Source organism: Urtica dioica, chromosome 3, assembly GCF_054948205.1.
Source record: "Urtica dioica subsp. dioica isolate 48M chromosome 3, U.dioica_male_clone48M_v1_H2, whole genome shotgun sequence".
In the NCBI taxonomy this organism is placed as follows: Eukaryota; Viridiplantae; Streptophyta; class Magnoliopsida; order Rosales; family Urticaceae; genus Urtica; species Urtica dioica.
In genome coordinates, this window is record NC_142758.1 from 41,326,874 (window position 1) to 41,345,189 (window position 18,316).

Here is an 18,316-nt window from a genome sequence, read left to right on the forward strand (position 1 = left end):
ATACGCCAAAGACGATTCGTTTTAAAGAAGGCTCCAACATTGTTTAGCGAGCAACGCTTTATTAAATATCCAAAAGTCCCGATAACCCAAGCCGCCTTGATCCTTCGATTCACACAAAAAATTCCAATTGAGCCAATGAATCCGCATCTTATCTTCATCTCCTATCTACCAAAAACGGCTAATTAGTTTCCTAGTCTCATCACAGAGAGAAAACGGGATCCGGAAAATACTCATCATGTAGGTCGGGGATGGCTTGAGCGACCACCTTGACTAAATTTTCCCGTCCCCCACCGAGAATAATGACGATCTCCAATTTTGAAGCTTTGTCTTTAATCTCATTGAAAGCCTTCCTCCAATTCCTTCCTACTAAGGTCAGCAAACTAAGATAATATTTCTCATGGGTTTGGAGAGACCCAACTTCACGTCAACGAGCACACAAAGGCTGTACGAAATCGCTGATTTACTAAGATTAATAACCTGACCGGAGGCACCTCGATTAAATTAACTACGTAAAATTAGACGTGTTCAAAATTAGCATCAATACTAAAAAGAATAATAGAATATATGAACCAAATATGTTAAAACTACCAAACCACTCCCAATCACCCTGATCAGAAAATAATAGAGCCAAGCAATAGCACAAAAATAATAATAATAATAATAATAAAGATATATATATTTTTAAAAATATTATAATCTTGTGCTTAGAAAAATACTTGCTCTTGATTACATTCGATTTCATATTCGAGCCGGGCCATTGGCGAAGGACAAATGCGGCTCGATGTCAGCTTGGGTGAGCATGGGCTTCCTCATTGATTTCAAGACAGTTTGGTAATGACGGTGACACAACAGGCTTGCGGATTTATCTTCCCTTAGAGCCACAAAGCCGGCTTCCTCGCAAAGGTTCTCGAGCTCGGCTCCGGTGTACAGCTCCGTCTTCTCTGCGATCCAACTAAGATCAACATCGTCCGCAAGAGTCCTACCACGTGTGTGCACGCGCAGGATCTCAAGCCGGGATTCGAAATCTGGCGGCGGGACATACAGAATCTATGGAATTTTCCCATCACAGTTAGTATCAACATATATCTATAGGTTTCAATATACATATAAAATTAAAAAATTAAAAATTAAAAATTAAAAATTAAAAAAAAAAAAAACCTCAAGGTAACAAGAAACAATAGTAATTTGTTGACTTACCAAGCCATTTATTCTGGATAAATTAGTATATTTACTTATTGATTACTTCAAATTAAAAACCGTCATTTTTTATAATAAAAAAATGAACACCTAGTTGTTATTTATTTATTTATTCTAGAAGATACTCGGTTTTTTAAAGTTTGGATTTAATCAATTTATATATATACGTTTTAAAAACTACAATGTAAGAAACATGGCACTAAAAGAAACAAATGTTATCAGCGGACTTACCCAGCCATTTATTCTGAATAAATTAGTTCATTTGATTACTTTTAACCAGAACGGGCATTTTCTTATGGAACCATGGGACACATGGAAAAATCCCCATCAATAAAAAATTGATTTAGGAGTAAGAAAGCCAAAACACTTGAAATAATTAGTTACTTCTGTTTCTGGTTTTTAGTAGAGCAAATGGCCATTTTGTTATAATTAAGCACCTACTCTTAAAAAAAAATAGTAATAATAATAATCAGAGTGGTCTTCTGAGATAGAACAAAGCTCTTACCTTGTCAAACCGCCCCGGTCGCATTAGCGCCGCATCGATTGCATGAGGACGATTTGTAGCAGCTAATACGATGATTCCCTGAAAGACAGAAGATGAGTTTGTGCATTTATATGCCATCATCTTTGTATGTATATATGTGAATTTGTGTAACTGATTTTCACGTATAATGAATGCTTTTTACCTTGGTCTGTTCCAAACCATCCATTTCAGTCAGCAAAGTAGATAGAAGCCTCTCCCCAACAGTAGAAGCGTTGCTAGAACTCCCACCTCTAGTACCATTGATGGCAAATTTTAGAACGAAATTACAATTGTGTACATTTTTTACTTTACCAATTCTTATATGGGGCATCGAATTTCGAGATATATTTCCTCGTTTTCTACTACAAACATTGATTCATTAAAAGGAAATAGCAATTCGATGGTATATGACAATACTAACCGTTTTGCAGCGATAACATCAGCCTCGTCAAAGAATATAATGCTCGGAGCCGCGAGGCGAGCCCTCCGAAAGGTATTGCGAAGCTTAGCTTCGCCTTCCCCAACATACTTCGAGAATAATTCTGCACCACTAAATCCATATATGTATATAGTTAATAAGTTATTTTAAAGAAACATAAAAGTTGATAGCTATCAAGTCTAAAGTGATATGTTCTGTCTCTTGTGGCCAAAATCAATCCTAATGCTCGCCTGAGATAGAGATGAGCACTTCAAGGTTAATCCTTTTCTAAAGGAGGGTTAATTTTTAACGGTTAAAAAAAGGCTTATCCGGTATTTAAACAAAACAAAAAATGGCTTTTTAGGGAATTTTCATCATTGAAATTATAAAAAATAAGGTTAAACGATTCGAGAAAGGGATTTCGTCAAGGTTTGACCTTTATAAAAATTAGAAGGTCGATGTTAATCGAGGTAAACCGAAATCCCATTTCTAGCCTGAGACAATGTAGATACACAAATAACTATATTTCGAAGGTCACACAAACCATAAGGAAAAGAAAGAGGCCTGGGAAGCATTGGCAGCGGCTTTGGCAAGAGTGGTTTTTGAGCATCCTGGCGGACCATGCAAGAGAATTCCACGCGCGGGAGATATTCCCAGCCTCTTGAAAGAATCAGCACGTTTAATCGGCCATTCCACAACTTGTTGTAGTTTTTTCTGTCAACAGAACAGAACCGTAAACATAATAGTTTTTTTTTTTGGTTGACATGTAAATAATATGTTATCATCATGGTTTTAAAAGGCGTAAATGGTAATCGAGGCGATTTCTGTTTTTGAGGCAAGGCGTAAGCCTCATGGCGTATTGAGGCGTAAGCCTCAAAAGATAGGCATAAATTAATTTTTTTGTATGAATCTGTTATCATCCCGAAATAAATTTAGACTGATAATGCTTAGTTTTAACCTTCATATACTATTTAACAATGAAAACCCAAAAAAAACCCTGATCTACGTTTTAGACCAGTTTTAGACTAATCTATATCAGATAACGAAAACCCTGAAATACTAGTTTTAGACTTACGATTCAGGTTGTGTTAAAAAAAAACTCTAATTTACGTTTTATTAATCTTTTACTTAAAAAAAAAAAAAAAAACACCCAAAAAAAAAAAAAACACCCAAAAAAAAAGGCCCAGAAAAAGCCCAAACTTTTAAATTGGGCCAAAAAAAAAAACTGCCCTATTTCATGCGTTTCTGGGCGAAAATTTTCAAAGCGTACGCACAAGGCGCATGCCTAAAAACCAAAAGGCACAAGTTGACCTTTTTTTCCCAGGCTTAAGCCTTGAGGCTTTTTCCGACCGCCTCGCCTCAAGGCGCGCCTTGAAAACGCCTTTTAAAACTATGGTTATCATACATACATTACAAAAAACACACCTTCAAATCTCTTAGTCCTCCGATATCCTCCCACGTCACATTTGGGATTTCGACAGTCACTCCTCTTGTTATACTTGAACCAACCACGGACATGGCTTGCTTCCAATCTTCCGTTTTTATGGTTAGGTCATTGTGGTTCTTATTTTCTTTAGAAGACATTTTGTACGCAGACTTCAAAGCCTCAACGCACAAGGCTTCCAAGTCAGCCCCGGAATACCCATTACAAGATCTTGCTATTGTTTGCAAATCAACGCCACAATCCATAGGCATCTTTTTCGTGTAGAGCTAAAGAAAATTGATACGATTATTTAGACTCGATTCAATATAAAATCATTAAATAAGCTTAGACGTAGGTGATATTTGGAAGTTGATAAAAGAAAACAAGTCTCACCTTGAGAATTTGAATTCGCTCTTCTTCGTCAGGCGTGGTGACTTCTATTTCCTTACTAAAGCGACCATGCCTTCTTAAAGCAGGCTCGATGATATCCACTCTTTGTATGTGAATAAAGTATAATTAGTACTTCACACAAAAAAATACAATCACCGAATACTGTTCCTTGTGTAGAAATGAATAGGATGTGCTTTTCAATTCATTGCCAAAGCTATCTGCTAAAACAATTGAAGTACAGCATAGCCTAAGATATCCAACTAACAGGTAAAAACGTAAAAACTTTCTAAGTTCCATTTTTTTTAATACAATGAACTCTTAAATCCATTTGTGATGCCCACTTAAGACCTTTTTTGTAATTTTTTCCATGAGTAGAAATGTAAAAGGCGAAACCAAGATTTTTTTTTATTACCTATTTGTAGAAGCAACAACAAAAACATGTGGCGCCGGGGACTTATTTTCATCCATCAGCTTAAGCAACTGAGAAGTTACGCGAACGCTATTGTCTTGTCTGCAAGTGGGTTTGAAAAACCGCATCATTGTAACTTTAAGACACTATATCCACAAAGCCGAATTAGATCATACAAAACAAAAGCAGCAACAACAATTGTGAAAATAGCAACATCGTTGCAGCGTCACATACTTCGAATCACGACGAGGGCACAGAACGTCTATCTCGTCGATGAACACGATCGAAGGCCTTCCTTTTCTGGCCTGGGACACGGCTTCTGCAAAAGCCTCCCTCAGAAACTTCTCACTTTCTCCTACGTAAGCTTTGCTGACTAAGTGAGGACTGAAAATAAAATTGAAATACAAAAAACAACAATAACCAAACTATAAACTACAAACCATCAACCCAATGGCCACAACTGAAAAATAAAGGAATACCTAACGAGAGTCAAATGAGCGTTACATTCCTTAACCACCGCACGGACCAAGCTTGTCTAACATCAAATAAAAACGGAAAATTTCAATAATTAACTAAAGATAAAAACAAAAAAGCAGACTCCGAATGAGCAGAGTTAAATTACCTTTCCAGTCCCGGGGGGGCCGTAGAGAATCAAACCACGAGACCACTGAAAAAAAAAATCGAATCAAAACTGAAAATAGAGAACTGAGAGTGAAATTTGGAAACCAAGTGTACCTTGAGGCCTAGGCAACGACTTTCACGGGAATATAGAATAGGGTAAGTGATGAGCTCCCGGAGAGTCTGAAGAGCTCGGGCGTTCCCGGCTATGGCCTCTTCGGCTCTCCATTGATTGGTCACAGAATTGTTGGATATGATGATACTGCTATTACTTGATTCCGGACCACCTTCCATGAGTGCGTTTAATTAGATTCCTTGGGAATCCTATTATTCAATACACACTCTCACTAATGTTTAAGTGAGAATCACGATAAGCACAAACATTATTCCAAACTATAAATCAACAACAACTAAAAAAAAAAAAAAAAAAAAAGAGAATTAAAGTACGTTTATATTTCCTTTTCTTTTTCTTTTTTTTTTCCTTTCCTTTTCTTCAGATTTTTGTGAACGTGGAATTCGTGGCATCGCTAAGCACTCCTTGAGCCATGGAAGCTCAGGAATCGATGCAACACTAAAAAGTTGGAGCTCTCTTCTCGTGATCTTTAATGAGAAAACATATGTACAAAGAAAAAAGAACCTAAACTCACTTTCTCCACCAAATAACGAGAGAACCTACCTTGAAAAAGCCGACGACTTTGGACGGCGGAGAAAACCACGCGGCGGCGGAGCGAAGCTGCGTGTTTACTCGGCGCCTATACTGTTTTTTTAATTTCAAAGGAGAAATTTGAAGTTATTTACATCATATGTTTATTTTAGGTTTTTGGCGCAATGGTCTCTCAAGTCTCAAGCGTTTCAGTCCCTAATACTGATTTTAGAGTACTTTTTTTTTACTCCCTATTTTATTGATTTGATAGTATTTTAATGAAATTCAATACATAAACATGCTTACAAACTCAAATATATTGTTAATTTCATTATATTTTTAGATTAAACAAGTTTGTCGCGATTCTTTTTCAGAGTCAAGTATTTGAAAGCTAAATGTTTGGCTTGTTTGTTATATTTATGTGATTGCTTTTAAATATTTATGGGATTGCTTTTAAAATTTTGGGATAATTAAATCACTATTTCAATAGTTCCTTCTCTTTTTAAAAAATAATCAAAATTTTATTTTATTAAGAGAATAGATCATCGGGTCGAAGTAAATTAAATTAACCGTTTTAATTTATTTAATTTACTTCAGTCTGATCGAAGTAAATTAAATTAACGATTTTAATTAATTTAACTTATTTCGAACTGGTGAACTATTTTTTTAATAAAATAAAATTTTAACTAAAATTTAAAAAAAAAATAAGAAATTGACCGGTTGCATTTCTAAATTTGTTATGCCATTAAAATGACTAATCCAACATATATTGAATTTCTTTAGGGGATTTTCTTGTACTACTTTTTTCTTTTCTTTTCTGGATTACCCTTTTCATTCCCCCATTACGTGTCAGTGTCTTGTTTTTGATCCATGATTGTGAAGCATGAACCATAAAATGAAGCCTACGAACCAAACCATAGCATTTCATTTCATTTTATGAAGAAAATGAAACACGAATTGAATACGAAACAAATGACCTAGTAAAAATGCTCAAATTTCCAGTTCCCCGAAGTTCATACAAGCAAGCTCAGCTGAATAAACTCAGCTGCAAAACTTCAATGGGTAAACCAGCCTAGGAAAAAGAAAAGAGTTTGATCATTCGGCAAAAACCGACACTGCGAAGGATGTGATGGTTTAGCATAAGCCTGCCATCATCTGAACACGACACTTCCCGCGGACGCTTGATTGGCGGCTCGGTTACTTCCGAAATTCTTTCGGTTCGATTCTCTCGCGATCCTCGAGCCAAACTAAAACAGCCAAGGAAATTCGATTGAATCAGTTCAATGTAACAAACAAACAAAAAAGTCTTCAAAACAAGGATTGCTTTCACTGTTGCTAAAGAATTCGTGATCTTTAGAAATAAATACTAACCTGTATAGCCCGTTTAGGCAAAGACGCGGCTTCGCATATACCAAGCAGTTGCGCAACCTTTTGAAAACACGATAAAGAAATATGTTTTATTTTTAATTAATTGAATATATAATGAGAAATTATATATAAATATCTGGAGTTAATATCATATTAAGACGATTCACGTCAGCGATGCCAAGCCTTTATACAGAAATCTGACATACCTCTCTCAAAATCTTCTTATCGCCCACTCCACTAGGTTGACCGAGATCTGCAACTTCCCATAGAGGGAAATCAAGCAGAACTTTTATAACATCTTCATCCAAGAAAGGAAATCTCGCCTGATTATAACAAGGTCAATGCATGAGAGACAATATATACCAAGTAATTATTTTCTTTTCTTTTTTTTTCTTATTTACCTCCTTTCCATTGTCAGCAATGCATCTATCGTCTCTCCCGAGGTTCCTCTTCCAAATTCTCTGAATGTCCAACTTCATTTCCTCGTGTAGACCAAGCCAACTGATCAATATCACAACACCAAGAACAAGTGCCCAAAAGTGTCATTCGAAGAAACCATATATAAAGTAACCCTTACTGGTACACCATATCTCTCAGAGACAATAATGAAAGAGCGAACCCGCTCCGTTGCAGATCTTTACCTTGCGTTTCTAAATTTTGTTCTGTGCCTTCCGTAGCCAGCGCATTGCTCATCAGCGCCTGACCCGACAAGGAGAATCCGAGACTCTGACTTGTAACGAACTCGTACATGATTTCCAGCACTAGAATCTTCGCGTTCCTCACTAACCCATCCATCACCGCCAGAGGCTAGCCATAAGGCAATTCCTATGTTGATGTCCTGAAGCACCAGTTTGTGAATAAATGTGATTCCATTGACCAAGAAACTTGCTGTAAAAGTTACGATTATGTAATTTAACTGTGAACTCTCACTTGAGAGGGAAAATATTATTCATATCCTCTATGTTTTATTGAAATGCTCAATCATAATTTGCCTTTTAAAGTCGATCACAATCCTCCCTTCTATTTTCTCTTTGTTGTAAAATTAACCTTATGTTTTATTTGTTAAAAAATAAAACCTTTAATCGACATTTCGCATGTTAATTATATATATACACAAGCAATATGACACATGCATTGTTGCGGAATAATTAATATATTCTAGTCTGGAGGAAGAAACGTATAGAGACATGTCCATAAATATTTAAGTTTGAAAGAAATGTATTTAAAGGTTTTTGAAGACATTTTTATCTTTCTGATGAATAAATAAAAAAAATCGGTACGAATGAACACTACTTGTGTTTAGGGTCCAATCTCTAATTTTTTCTTTTAAAAAAAAAAACACTTTTCATGAGTAGAGATCATTCTTCTACTTTATATATATAATATAATACGTTCTTAATTTTATCAACGATCAGAACTTCCATTTGGTAAAATAATAAGATAGATCAACCAAAATGTCGATTAAGAGAAAACGTTTTAACAATTAATAAACCATAATGTTAGTTTAACAATACACTTAAAACTGGGGGAGGATTGCGGTCGACTTTAAAATGCAGAGTATTAACGAAGCATTTCCATTGTCACGAGAAGATTTGAGCAGAAATGGATACGAAATCTACTTAATAATGATGTGTGCTTACAGAGTGAGAATGCTTACCATGTAAGTGTTTGCAGGACTTATGAGAGACGTAACATGCTTTGCTTCAAAGGTCAAAGTTGACAAACTAGAATCAATCTCGACAAGCTTCCACCTGAAATTTCAGTTCTCAAGTTCGTAAGGAACCGAATTATGGTGGTTAAGTGGATGCAGTTATTGTCACTTGGCACAAACCCAAGAGATTGAACACAAATAACTCATTATTGTTAGAGAAGAAAAGTATGTTAACATGTTATGTAAGACTTGAGCATACCCATATACAGATAACCAGGTCCAACAGAAACTCCTCACATGAGCACACTCGTATTTATGAAAACAAGACAAACAAAAATTTTCGTAGCCGTTTTAAGACCGTGCATTAAATTTTAAGAGGATATAACAAACTGAGTGAAACTAAAGAAGTTCATCATGTACTTTCTAGAAGGTGCGATTCCAGTTAGTTCTTTTATCCCTGCCTTAGCAGAGACTCTATCAGGAGCCAATTCTCCATCAAAGCTCACATTAAGCAAATCGATCCCATCTGTCAAAAAATCAATTCATATAAAGTCAGGACAGAAGATATACGGAAAACATCATAAGCCGTTATAGAAATACTTACATCTGCTATCTAAACACTCATTCAACAACGCTGCAAGTATCATGGAATCCAATCCACCAGAAAAAAGAATAGCCACAGGATTTAGCTCCTTCATTGCATCTGTATCTCCCTATGTTCAATTTATTCTTATGTCAGACACAAATTCAATAGCTTCCCAGCTTCACATAAAGGGAAAACATAGCTTGTTTTAGTCGCATTTAAAATGCCTCTGATGGTAAATGTACAAGATTGTAGCAGTTGAGAGAGCGTCAAACAGATGAAATCAATTTAGTCACAACCATTGTCAATTCATTTTCTCTTTTTTTCTCTTAAAAAATTTCTGATCGTCCATTGGTAGTTGGATGATATAATAAAGCTTTTGATATAGACTTAGGACTAACAACGTCTAACTATTCTATATTCAACCCCTAATCATCTACTTAAAACCTCCTATATTCATTAGATCCTAACATATTCCAAACCTGAAAGATTGTGTACAGAGAAGAGCGTCGCCTAACAGATTCCCTTAAAGAATTTAGCACGATTTCTGCTGGACCCAACAATGACCCTGCACAATAAAAACAAAAAAATAATATTACAAAACTAGTAAATGAAGAGAAGTTACAATGAAGATCAGACGACCAAGGTTATCTCTATGTAGAGCTTTGGGAGAGAATTTATCGTGGTATATGTCTGAGGTTTTCATTTTTAGTTTCGAAGTTTGAGCACTTCCTTGTCCGATCTCTACCGAGATTGGTCAAGTACGATTGAGTTTGTACTTCATTTTAGCTTTTCAATAGTTTTCTTTCCATCTTTTAATTTTTTTTTAGTTTTTTTCTTTGGTAGAAAAAAAATACAAAAATGAAGATCGGAATGCCCTTCTCTAATGAAAAGTTTATACTCTTTTTTTTTAAAACAGTAACTTTTCTATTAATAATGGCAAAAGCCAGATTTACATATTAAAAAAAAAAAAAAGTAAAATAAAATAAAATTATACTCTTAACCTTCATAAATGTAGATGTATTATAAGATGCCATTTTTCAGCCGCAATATGGCGTAATGACACCACTGACCTGATTCAGACACCGCAACATCTGGGTAAGCTGATTGGAAGCGGTGTTGCACCGAAACACTCTTACAGCGGGAAATTTGTAGCTCTTCAGGGTTCGGTTCAACAGAAGTTCTCTCCCATTTTATGAGTTCATCTACCAATGAATCAGTCCATTCATGTTTTCTAACTTCAGAAGCCAGAAACCCGTCATTGTCCAGAGCCTCTATGGTTATGCTGTATATACCACACGGAAGTTCTTCCCAGAATCCCGGGCATGTATTTCCATTTTCAGCTTCAGAATCTGCCGTAATTGATATTAATTTTAGTACGAAGGAAATACATTTTCAAGCAAAATTAACCAACACACGGTTTTTAAAGATACAAATCAATACAATGCAACTAGTGTGCATATAACAAACTCAAGGTAGACAAATAAAACTTCAGAAAGCACAAAAGTTAAAGCAAAAAAAGTGAATTACTAAACAATGAACGAACTTTCTAAGTAAGACTAAAAGTACCGAAGCTCTGCTCGAAACGAGAAGCGGGCGACACAGAGGAAAGAAGAAACCGAGGGTCCTCGGCTGTTGGCCAGTGAATGAGGAGACTTCGCCGGCCAAACGCATCTCGACCGAACCACAGAGTTCTCGAACTATCCTATAACTCAAAACCAGGGTCAATTGAATTTTATAAAATTATAATGATAATAACAAGAAAAATGTTTCATCTGATAATTTTAAAAACAAAAAAAAAAGAAGAAACTTACCACTTATAGAGTTACCTGCCAATAGATTACAGCCCAAGGTCCTCTAACCCTAGAAAGAATTTTGACAACGGAATCTTCTACAGAGCATTTCTCTAACTCTCTCATTAGAGTCTCAGTGTCATTCTCATCCTTGCCAATGCTAATTCCTCCATAAATTTCGCCTTTGTGTCCGTACAAATACCCCAGCTAAATATTAGGCAAAGCTAAAAAAATATTATAGAAAAAGAAAATCAGCAATTACCGTTGAAAACCATGATGTTCTTGGACTTATCAACCAATGGCTGAACGATAGTGCTTGTTCCTCTGAGCTGCAAAACCGCGCCGATGAAGTGAAGCTCCGCGGGGAAACTCCGCACGCAATGTGCTCGACCATTTTCCGAAGTTAAGCAATGATTTTCGCTATGCACGGACTTGAGACCTTCGATGAAAGACGAGACTTCGTTAAGGAAGAGTTTTTTGGTGCCTAAGCTATCAGGACCTCTTCTACGCAAAGCGGACTCGAGATCGTCGACACTGAACCCTAAACTCTGCCAATATGTGTTCGCATAAATTCTTGTATAAGAAACGAATATACAAGGGAAAAAAAAATATGAAATCAAATTGAATGAGATAGAGAGAAACTGAACTTGGACAGAATAGCCAGGCTGAGACTGGGAATGGCAGATGAAAGACGATCGTTGGATGCGAACTCCATTGACGATGATAGCTATTCCACACATTGTGGTTCAACTGAAAAGAGCGTTTCGTTTCTGCGATTCAATATTCAAAAATCAGGAGAAAAAACAAAAAAGAAAAAAAAATCGCTCATGCAAAGAACAAAGAAATGCTGTATCGATATTTATCTTGAAAATTTGCAGACATCAAGCGCTTCCGTAGCATAGTGGTAGTGCGTTCGCTTCGTAAGCGAAAGGTCGTGAGTTCGATCCTCACCGGGAGCTAATTTTTATTTTTCAATCTTTTGTCATCTTTCGTAGCATAGCAGATGAGAAACGAACTCCATTGATGATGACACCGATTTCACGCATGAGAAAAAAGTGGTTCAATCAATACAAATAAATAATTTATTATGAAATTTTGCAGACGTCAAGTGCTTCCGTAGCATAGTGGTAGTGCGTTCGCTTCGTAAGCGAAAGGTCGTGAGTTCGATCCTCACCGGGAGCTTATTCTTTTTTTTTTATTTATAATTTTCCTAGGAAGTTGTTGTTATACATATAATTTTAATCTTTTGTTTGAATATTTTCAAGATATTCTTATCAATTATTAAAAAGTAACTTTACTCATATTTGATGTTTTTTCTCTTACTCAATATTATATGTTTAATAAAGTATAGCTTTATGTTATTAATAGACAAAATTATTTGTATTTTATAAATATCGAACCAAAAAGTAAAATATGTATGTGCGTCGAGAGATAGAGCAGGGTAATTTTATAAGAATGTTTAATTGAGAAATAAACATATCTCAATATTTTTGAAATTGATATATGTCGATTTCATATCTCAATAATATATGAGATATGAAAATTATCTCATATTTTACATAACCTACAATTACTTTGAAAAACTTATTGTTCGATTTTATGTTTGCACACTTTCCTTTTGTTGGGTAATACAAAAGAGTTATAAATAAAATTTTAGCCTCGAAACACCATACTATTCTGCTTTAAAACATTATATTGTATTTTGAAAATACCGGAACAAAAAAAAAGTTTGTATGTGCGTGGAGAGATAGATAAGGGCCATCAACATATATCAATATTTAAAATTGATATATATATATATATATATATATATATATATATATATATATATTTCATACCTCAATAATATATAAGCTATGAAACCAACCTATCTCATATTTTAATTAAATTATGATTACGTAGGAGAAAAAAAATTATTTTCGACTTTATGTTTGCACACTTTTCTCTTATTGAGTATTTTGAAAGAAATTAGAAACAAAACTTGGACCTCGAAATATCATACTATTGTGTTTTAAAAAGTGAAAGGGAAAATGACAAATATATATCATATGTTTAAGTGAAACGTCGAGTTTAACCTTTAATTTTCAAAAATTTCGATTTTGAACCATTTGTTTAATTAAAATGACGAAATTATATCATAAAATAGATAATTATGCCACAAATATTATTTATATTGACTTTTCATTATCGTTGACTCTGATATTTATCATTTTACCCTTATTCATTCGCACCTATAGTCCTATATGTAATTTGTTATAAAAAAAATAAATAAAAAACAATGATCTCTGAAATATGAAATATCGTAGAGAACACAGACAAATGAAAGGATAAAAATTAACATTAAAAAATCATCAAAATTACTTATTCGAGCGTGAAATTTGAGAATTAAAGTCGCAGTTTTAGAGATATGAATTTTATTAGTCTATTTTGATTTAGTTCGATTTCAAAATTGGAGATTGGGATTTTTTATTTTATTTTTAAATAAATTATATATGGGACTACAAAGCGCCAATGAATAAAGGGTAAAATGAAGTTCACATATAAATATCAGAGTCAACATTAATGAAAAACAAATAAAAGGATGATTCGTAGCACATATATATATTTGATGATATAATTTCGTCATTTTAATTAAACAAAGTTACAAACTCGGTATTTTTGAAAACCAAAAGTTAAACTCAACATTTCGCTTAAACACAATGTATTTACACGTGTCATTTTCCCAAAGTGAAATTACATTTAGTATCGTGTTTTTATCTTTCTTTTTTTTTTGCAAAAACGTACGTTTGACATTATGAAAACAGCGGATTTTAAATGTAAATGGTCATTCTTTTGCCTTACTTCGTTTATTTTTTAATTGCTCTTAGGTTTTGCTCCGACCATGCCTTTTTTTGTCGCGCTAGTTGTCATTATCCTATAAACTTAATGTATACACTATACGGTTAACATACAGTATAGATATATAATTTAATCAGTAGTATATATGAATATATAAAAATCTCTATCATATATATTTATTTAATTGCATACTGGTTATTGTACTACTGATTGTGTGATATTGTATACAATACACTGTTAATGTGATTATTGTATACTGTTAGCATCGGAGAGGACCGTCGAAATTACGACGATTGCAGAGATATTGTATACAATATATTGATAATGTGATTAGTATATACTATTAGCGTTTGAGCCACCGCGACGGAGGAGATGGCCTCCTCTCACGGGCGTTCGAGCTCCAACGTGGCACCGCGAAGTTTGGCTTGTTTATGCATCTCGTAGATCTAGTTTGTATATTGAGTGCATTGAACAATAATATGTTGGTCCTAAAAAAATTAAATCAATCATTTTCTTAAGGTTTAAAAAAATCTGTTGTTTTCGTAAAGTAGCAATTAAAATCTATTGTTTCCGTAATTCTTCCTTTTAAAAATTAGCTCGCGAAACTTTTAAATTTAGCCATAATGCTTGTTGGCTTTTTGAGATACCTTTATGTATTGATCAGATTGTAATGGCCGATTTGGCAGATTCTTGTTAATCAAAGTGTTCTTAGTTTAAAAAAATGTATATTGTATTTTAAAAATATCGAAACAAAAAGTAAAATAGGTGTGTGCGTCAAGAGATATAGGAGAGAAATTTTATAAGAATGTATAAATATATTATTTAATTGGAAAATCAACATAACATGTCAACATATCTTAATATTTTTTAATTGATATATGTTGATTTTACATCTTAAATATATATGAGAAATGAATGTTGTCAATGGTGCCCACAAGAAGAGTTGTAGTATTTACTTATGTACATTTGATGTCATATAGTCTTAAGAAGACTCTTGCTTGTAATTGCTTATTCATTAATAAAAAGTTGAAACGTTCATTCATTCTTCCTTGTATGTTTGAAGCTTTATGGTAAAACATTAGTCTTTAGTCCATAAACAAACTTAACAACTTACGAAGAGACAAATGTAGATTTACATTAACAAACTCTTCGTAGTTTGCTTAAAACGATATATTCGCAATCTAAGGGTCAAAGGATTATTGACATCAGTACGATTGTTAGGAGAATCTACGATGTCTGGTTATGGGACATTGAGAGTTTGAGACTCTATAGTTCTTCTAAGTATCTTCCGAAGGTACTGAATTGACCAGTGCACTTCTAAAGACAACATAAGAACAAACCATTTTACCTCTTATGTCTCGAGGTCACTACGTATGAATTACATCATGCTTACCTCAATCCTGAAATGAGACATGTCATTTCATAGCTTACGTATTCTCATTTGAGAAAGTCAGAGTTCGGATTCACTATGTGATTCTTAACAAGACCTATTGGTGAAGTACTAAGCTATGAAGATGTCATGAGTAACTTTGTGAAGTTCTCATAGATATGGAATTCATGTACAAGATTGCTGAAATGCAATGTATATCACCTCATGCTTTGTTCCTTGGAATGTGAATAAATGAACTGGCCAGTGTCCAAATTGAGTCCTGACTCTTTTGGATGAAACAATGTGACTTGTTAGCTCCTCGTCAATACATTGTTTCTAACTTATTCACAAGCGACAAAGGAGTTGAGGAAATAACAGCTAGAATGGTAAAATGGTAATTTTGTAAATCCCGACTAGCTGATGATATTCATGAAGGGTAAACATAGACAATATTCAGTGGATCCGCTCATCATAATTTGGTAGAATTCTTGAGTAGAAAATAAATTCATTTGAACCGAGAGATTTTCAGTGTCAACTTTTTAGTGGAGTCAGTTGGCATTAAGCTAAACTTTGAAAAGGTTTGTCAACTTTTGAGTCCAAGTATTTAGCTCAAGCTTTGTTCATTTGGATCCATGAGGTCACTGTCACAAATCATATCGAGTAGGAATAGTTAAACTAAAAGCTAAGTTTTAACAAGAACGAGACAAGTTTTACGAAAATTGTCAAAAGGGTATTTTTGTCTTTTTGGACATAGGACGAAATGAATGTCAGTAAATTTTTTGACATTGTCATATGATGACAAATGAAATAAATTTTACTCGGCCATATTAGTGTAATTGGGCCTTGAGGATTAATTTCATTTCATAGAATTTTACTTGAAAATTCTTAATGGGCTTTTTTTATATTGTCATGAACAAATAAAGAAACATCTAGAAGTATGTTCTAGAAGGCCAATTTCGTGCATACCATAGAGAGAAAGAGGGGTTTATTTTGTGCATTGATGTATTAAGATACTTGCCAAAAGAAAAAGAGGAAACAAATTTCTTGCATGAGGAAAGGGAATTTCGGCCACCAAGCAAGAGAGAACAAATGAGGAAACAAATCCATGTGGCATGAAGTATATGTTACACGCCCAAAATGAAAAATGGAAACAATGGATTTGCTCATGAATATGTGATATTCAATAGAGAAGAGGAAACTACCGTTTGAAAGTAAAACCTCTCCTATAAATAGAGCCATCATTCCTCTCATTCTATTCATTCCACATAAGTTAGAGATTGAGAGCTTCTCTCTCTGGACCTTGTGGTGGCCGATCCTCTCTCTCTCTCTCTCTAGTTATTTTTCGTTTTTGTTTTGGCACCTAGGTCCACATTTGACCTAGTGGTTTTAGCTCTTCGACTTTGAGACTTGTTCTTGAGTCGTCGTGTTTAAAAAGTGCCCACACACTAATTCCTTTCTTTCTCGAGTGATTCTTGTGATAGAAACCATCGTGGTTGCTCGTGTTGCCGAGGAAAGAAGAGAGACGTGCTGCGAGGGGAGACGAACGTTGCAACCTTCCAAAAGCTTCTCAACGTTCAAGCTTCTAAAAAGGTTAGTAAATTTATAATGCTCATAATAGTTTTTATTTACGTGTACTTGCTCTTTGTCTAGGTTAGTAAAATCGTTTTACTTGTCAAAAGAAAATTTTTAAAATTCCGCCGCTTACTCGAAGCGTTAAACTTTTTCTTAAACCTTAGATCAATTCCAACAATGAAATCAACTTATTTCATATTTTTATTAAATTAGGATTACTTAAGAAATGTCTATTGTTCGACTTTATATTTGCAAGATTTCCTCTTATTAAGTTTTCCAAAAGGAATTAGAAACAAAATTCTGGTCTAGAAACATCATAATATTGTGTTTTAAAAATGAAAAATTATACACATAGCTATTTGAAACTAATTGATTAACAAAGTAGCCAAAGTTTCAAATTTTCAGCAAAATAGTCAAAATTACATTGTCAAATTTATTTTGACACAAAGATTAAATTTTTTGAAGATTATTTATTGACAATTTTTCACTTTAAAAAAATAATCTACGGGTCAAAAGAGTTTTTGAAACCAAATTATTACACATTTTGGCTGTATCACTTATTTTAGACAAAGTAACAAACCGTGGCTATTTTGCAAATCCATTAATTTAAATTAGCTATTTAGCTAGATCACCCTTTAAAAGTTTGGGTTTAGAATCAGAACTTTGTTAATGACATGGAACATGTGAGTGTAACGAGCAAAATTAGTTATGACAATATCTCAGGCATATAATTCTTCAAGTTTGATAAGCTAAATTTAAGTACAATTTTTTTTTAGAGTTTTTCGTAACTTCTTTATTTTGACCGGAAAAATTTATTGATATTATTAGAAAATTTCTAATCTGCCAAACCTGCACAGGTTGACGAGAGTATGATTACAGGCGGTGTCTGCATTTCCCAAATCATTGTATGTCAATTCTAGTGAGTGTTTACTTTGTAAGTTATAATAGAATTTTTCACTCAATCTCATACATTCTTAAGCAGCCGAGGAAGAAAAAGCAAATATTTTGTTACGAATTTTCAGTACGCAAGTGCACATAGTCGCAAAAGTAATATAATCGTAAAAATGAGTCGATCCCACGAGGACTAAACTTAATCAATAACTGCACTGTCTAGTGACGAATTGAACCCAAGAGGATGATGAAGATGATTATCACTAAATTGAACAAAATAAATAAACAAGCAAATAAATGTAGATTTTACGGTAACGATATGGCAAGGGAAATGGTTGCACAAGTCTATCTTATGGTCGGGATTCATGGAAATAACTTTTGATTCACACACTCCTACTTTGCTAATCATGCTCAAGTTAATAGTATCACTAAATCTCTCTCGAGCATCCAATAACTTAAGCATATGCCAAAATATTATATATCGATCTCAACCCCTAGAAATACGGCTAGCATTAATAACAAGAACGCCACGATTCCGTAACAGTCTAGCTATCTATAGTGATTAAGAATGTAATACAGTAAATTAATTCAAGCGCACAATCAACCTAATCTTTCTCTTTCCCAAACATC

At 34.1% G+C, this 18,316-nt stretch overlaps 2 protein-coding genes and 2 non-coding genes across 4 annotated transcripts; 2 read left to right on the forward strand and 2 right to left on the reverse strand.

Annotated features, from left to right (window-relative positions):
- Positions 1–532: 532 nt before the first annotated feature.
- On the reverse strand, positions 533–6,456 carry CDC48B (cell division cycle 48B). The gene is made up of 14 exons (XM_089608541.1): positions 6,448–6,456; positions 5,655–5,730; positions 5,096–5,265; positions 4,983–5,027; positions 4,840–4,895; positions 4,595–4,744; positions 4,364–4,462; positions 3,955–4,054; positions 3,564–3,848; positions 2,683–2,852; positions 2,142–2,270; positions 1,884–1,971; positions 1,703–1,780; positions 533–1,047 (listed from the first exon to the last, which is right to left on the reverse strand). The coding sequence occupies exons 1-14, from the start codon at positions 6,454–6,456 to the stop codon at positions 739–741; spliced, it is 1,764 nt and encodes a 587-aa protein (XP_089464667.1). The 3' UTR covers positions 533–738.
- Positions 6,395–12,034, reverse strand: LOC149402822 (Asparagine synthase family protein). The gene is made up of 14 exons (XM_089609903.1): positions 11,664–12,034; positions 11,279–11,564; positions 11,053–11,198; positions 10,793–10,928; positions 10,297–10,575; positions 9,706–9,791; positions 9,245–9,353; positions 9,061–9,166; positions 8,647–8,740; positions 7,631–7,827; positions 7,391–7,490; positions 7,196–7,312; positions 6,993–7,049; positions 6,395–6,868 (listed from the first exon to the last, which is right to left on the reverse strand). Exons 1-14 carry the CDS (start codon positions 11,754–11,756, stop codon positions 6,773–6,775), a joined length of 1,902 nt encoding a protein of 633 aa, XP_089466029.1. The 5' UTR covers positions 11,757–12,034; the 3' UTR covers positions 6,395–6,772.
- Positions 11,904–11,975, forward strand: TRNAT-CGU (transfer RNA threonine (anticodon CGU)). Its single transcript has one exon. It is a non-coding gene; the product is annotated as a tRNA-Thr (tRNA).
- Positions 12,035–12,126: 92 nt separating the features above from the next.
- On the forward strand, positions 12,127–12,198 carry TRNAT-CGU (transfer RNA threonine (anticodon CGU)). Its single transcript has one exon. It is a non-coding gene; the product is annotated as a tRNA-Thr (tRNA).
- The last annotated feature ends 6,118 nt before the right edge of the window (positions 12,199–18,316 follow it).

What these genes read in the sequence shown, in the direction of transcription:
- CDC48B (XM_089608541.1), bottom strand. An exon ending in TGCCCTCGTCGTGATTCGAA is followed by an intron (nt 4,463 to 4,594) that starts GTATGTGACGCT and finishes ACCCACTTGCAG; the next exon opens with ACAAGACAATAGCGTTCGCG. An exon ending in GACCGGGGCGGTTTGACAAG is followed by an intron (nt 1,048 to 1,702) that starts GTAAGAGCTTTG and finishes AAAATTCCATAG; the next exon opens with ATTCTGTATGTCCCGCCGCC.
- LOC149402822 (XM_089609903.1), bottom strand. Translation starts at nt 11,756, where the DNA reads ATGTGTGGAATAGCTATCATCGTCAATGGAGTTCGCATCCAACGATCG. An exon ending in GGGCTGTAATCTATTGGCAG is followed by an intron (nt 10,929 to 11,052) that starts GTAACTCTATAA and finishes TTTGAGTTATAG; the next exon opens with GATAGTTCGAGAACTCTGTG. An exon ending in CTCTGTACACAATCTTTCAG is followed by an intron (nt 9,354 to 9,705) that starts GTTTGGAATATG and finishes AATTGAACATAG; the next exon opens with GGAGATACAGATGCAATGAA.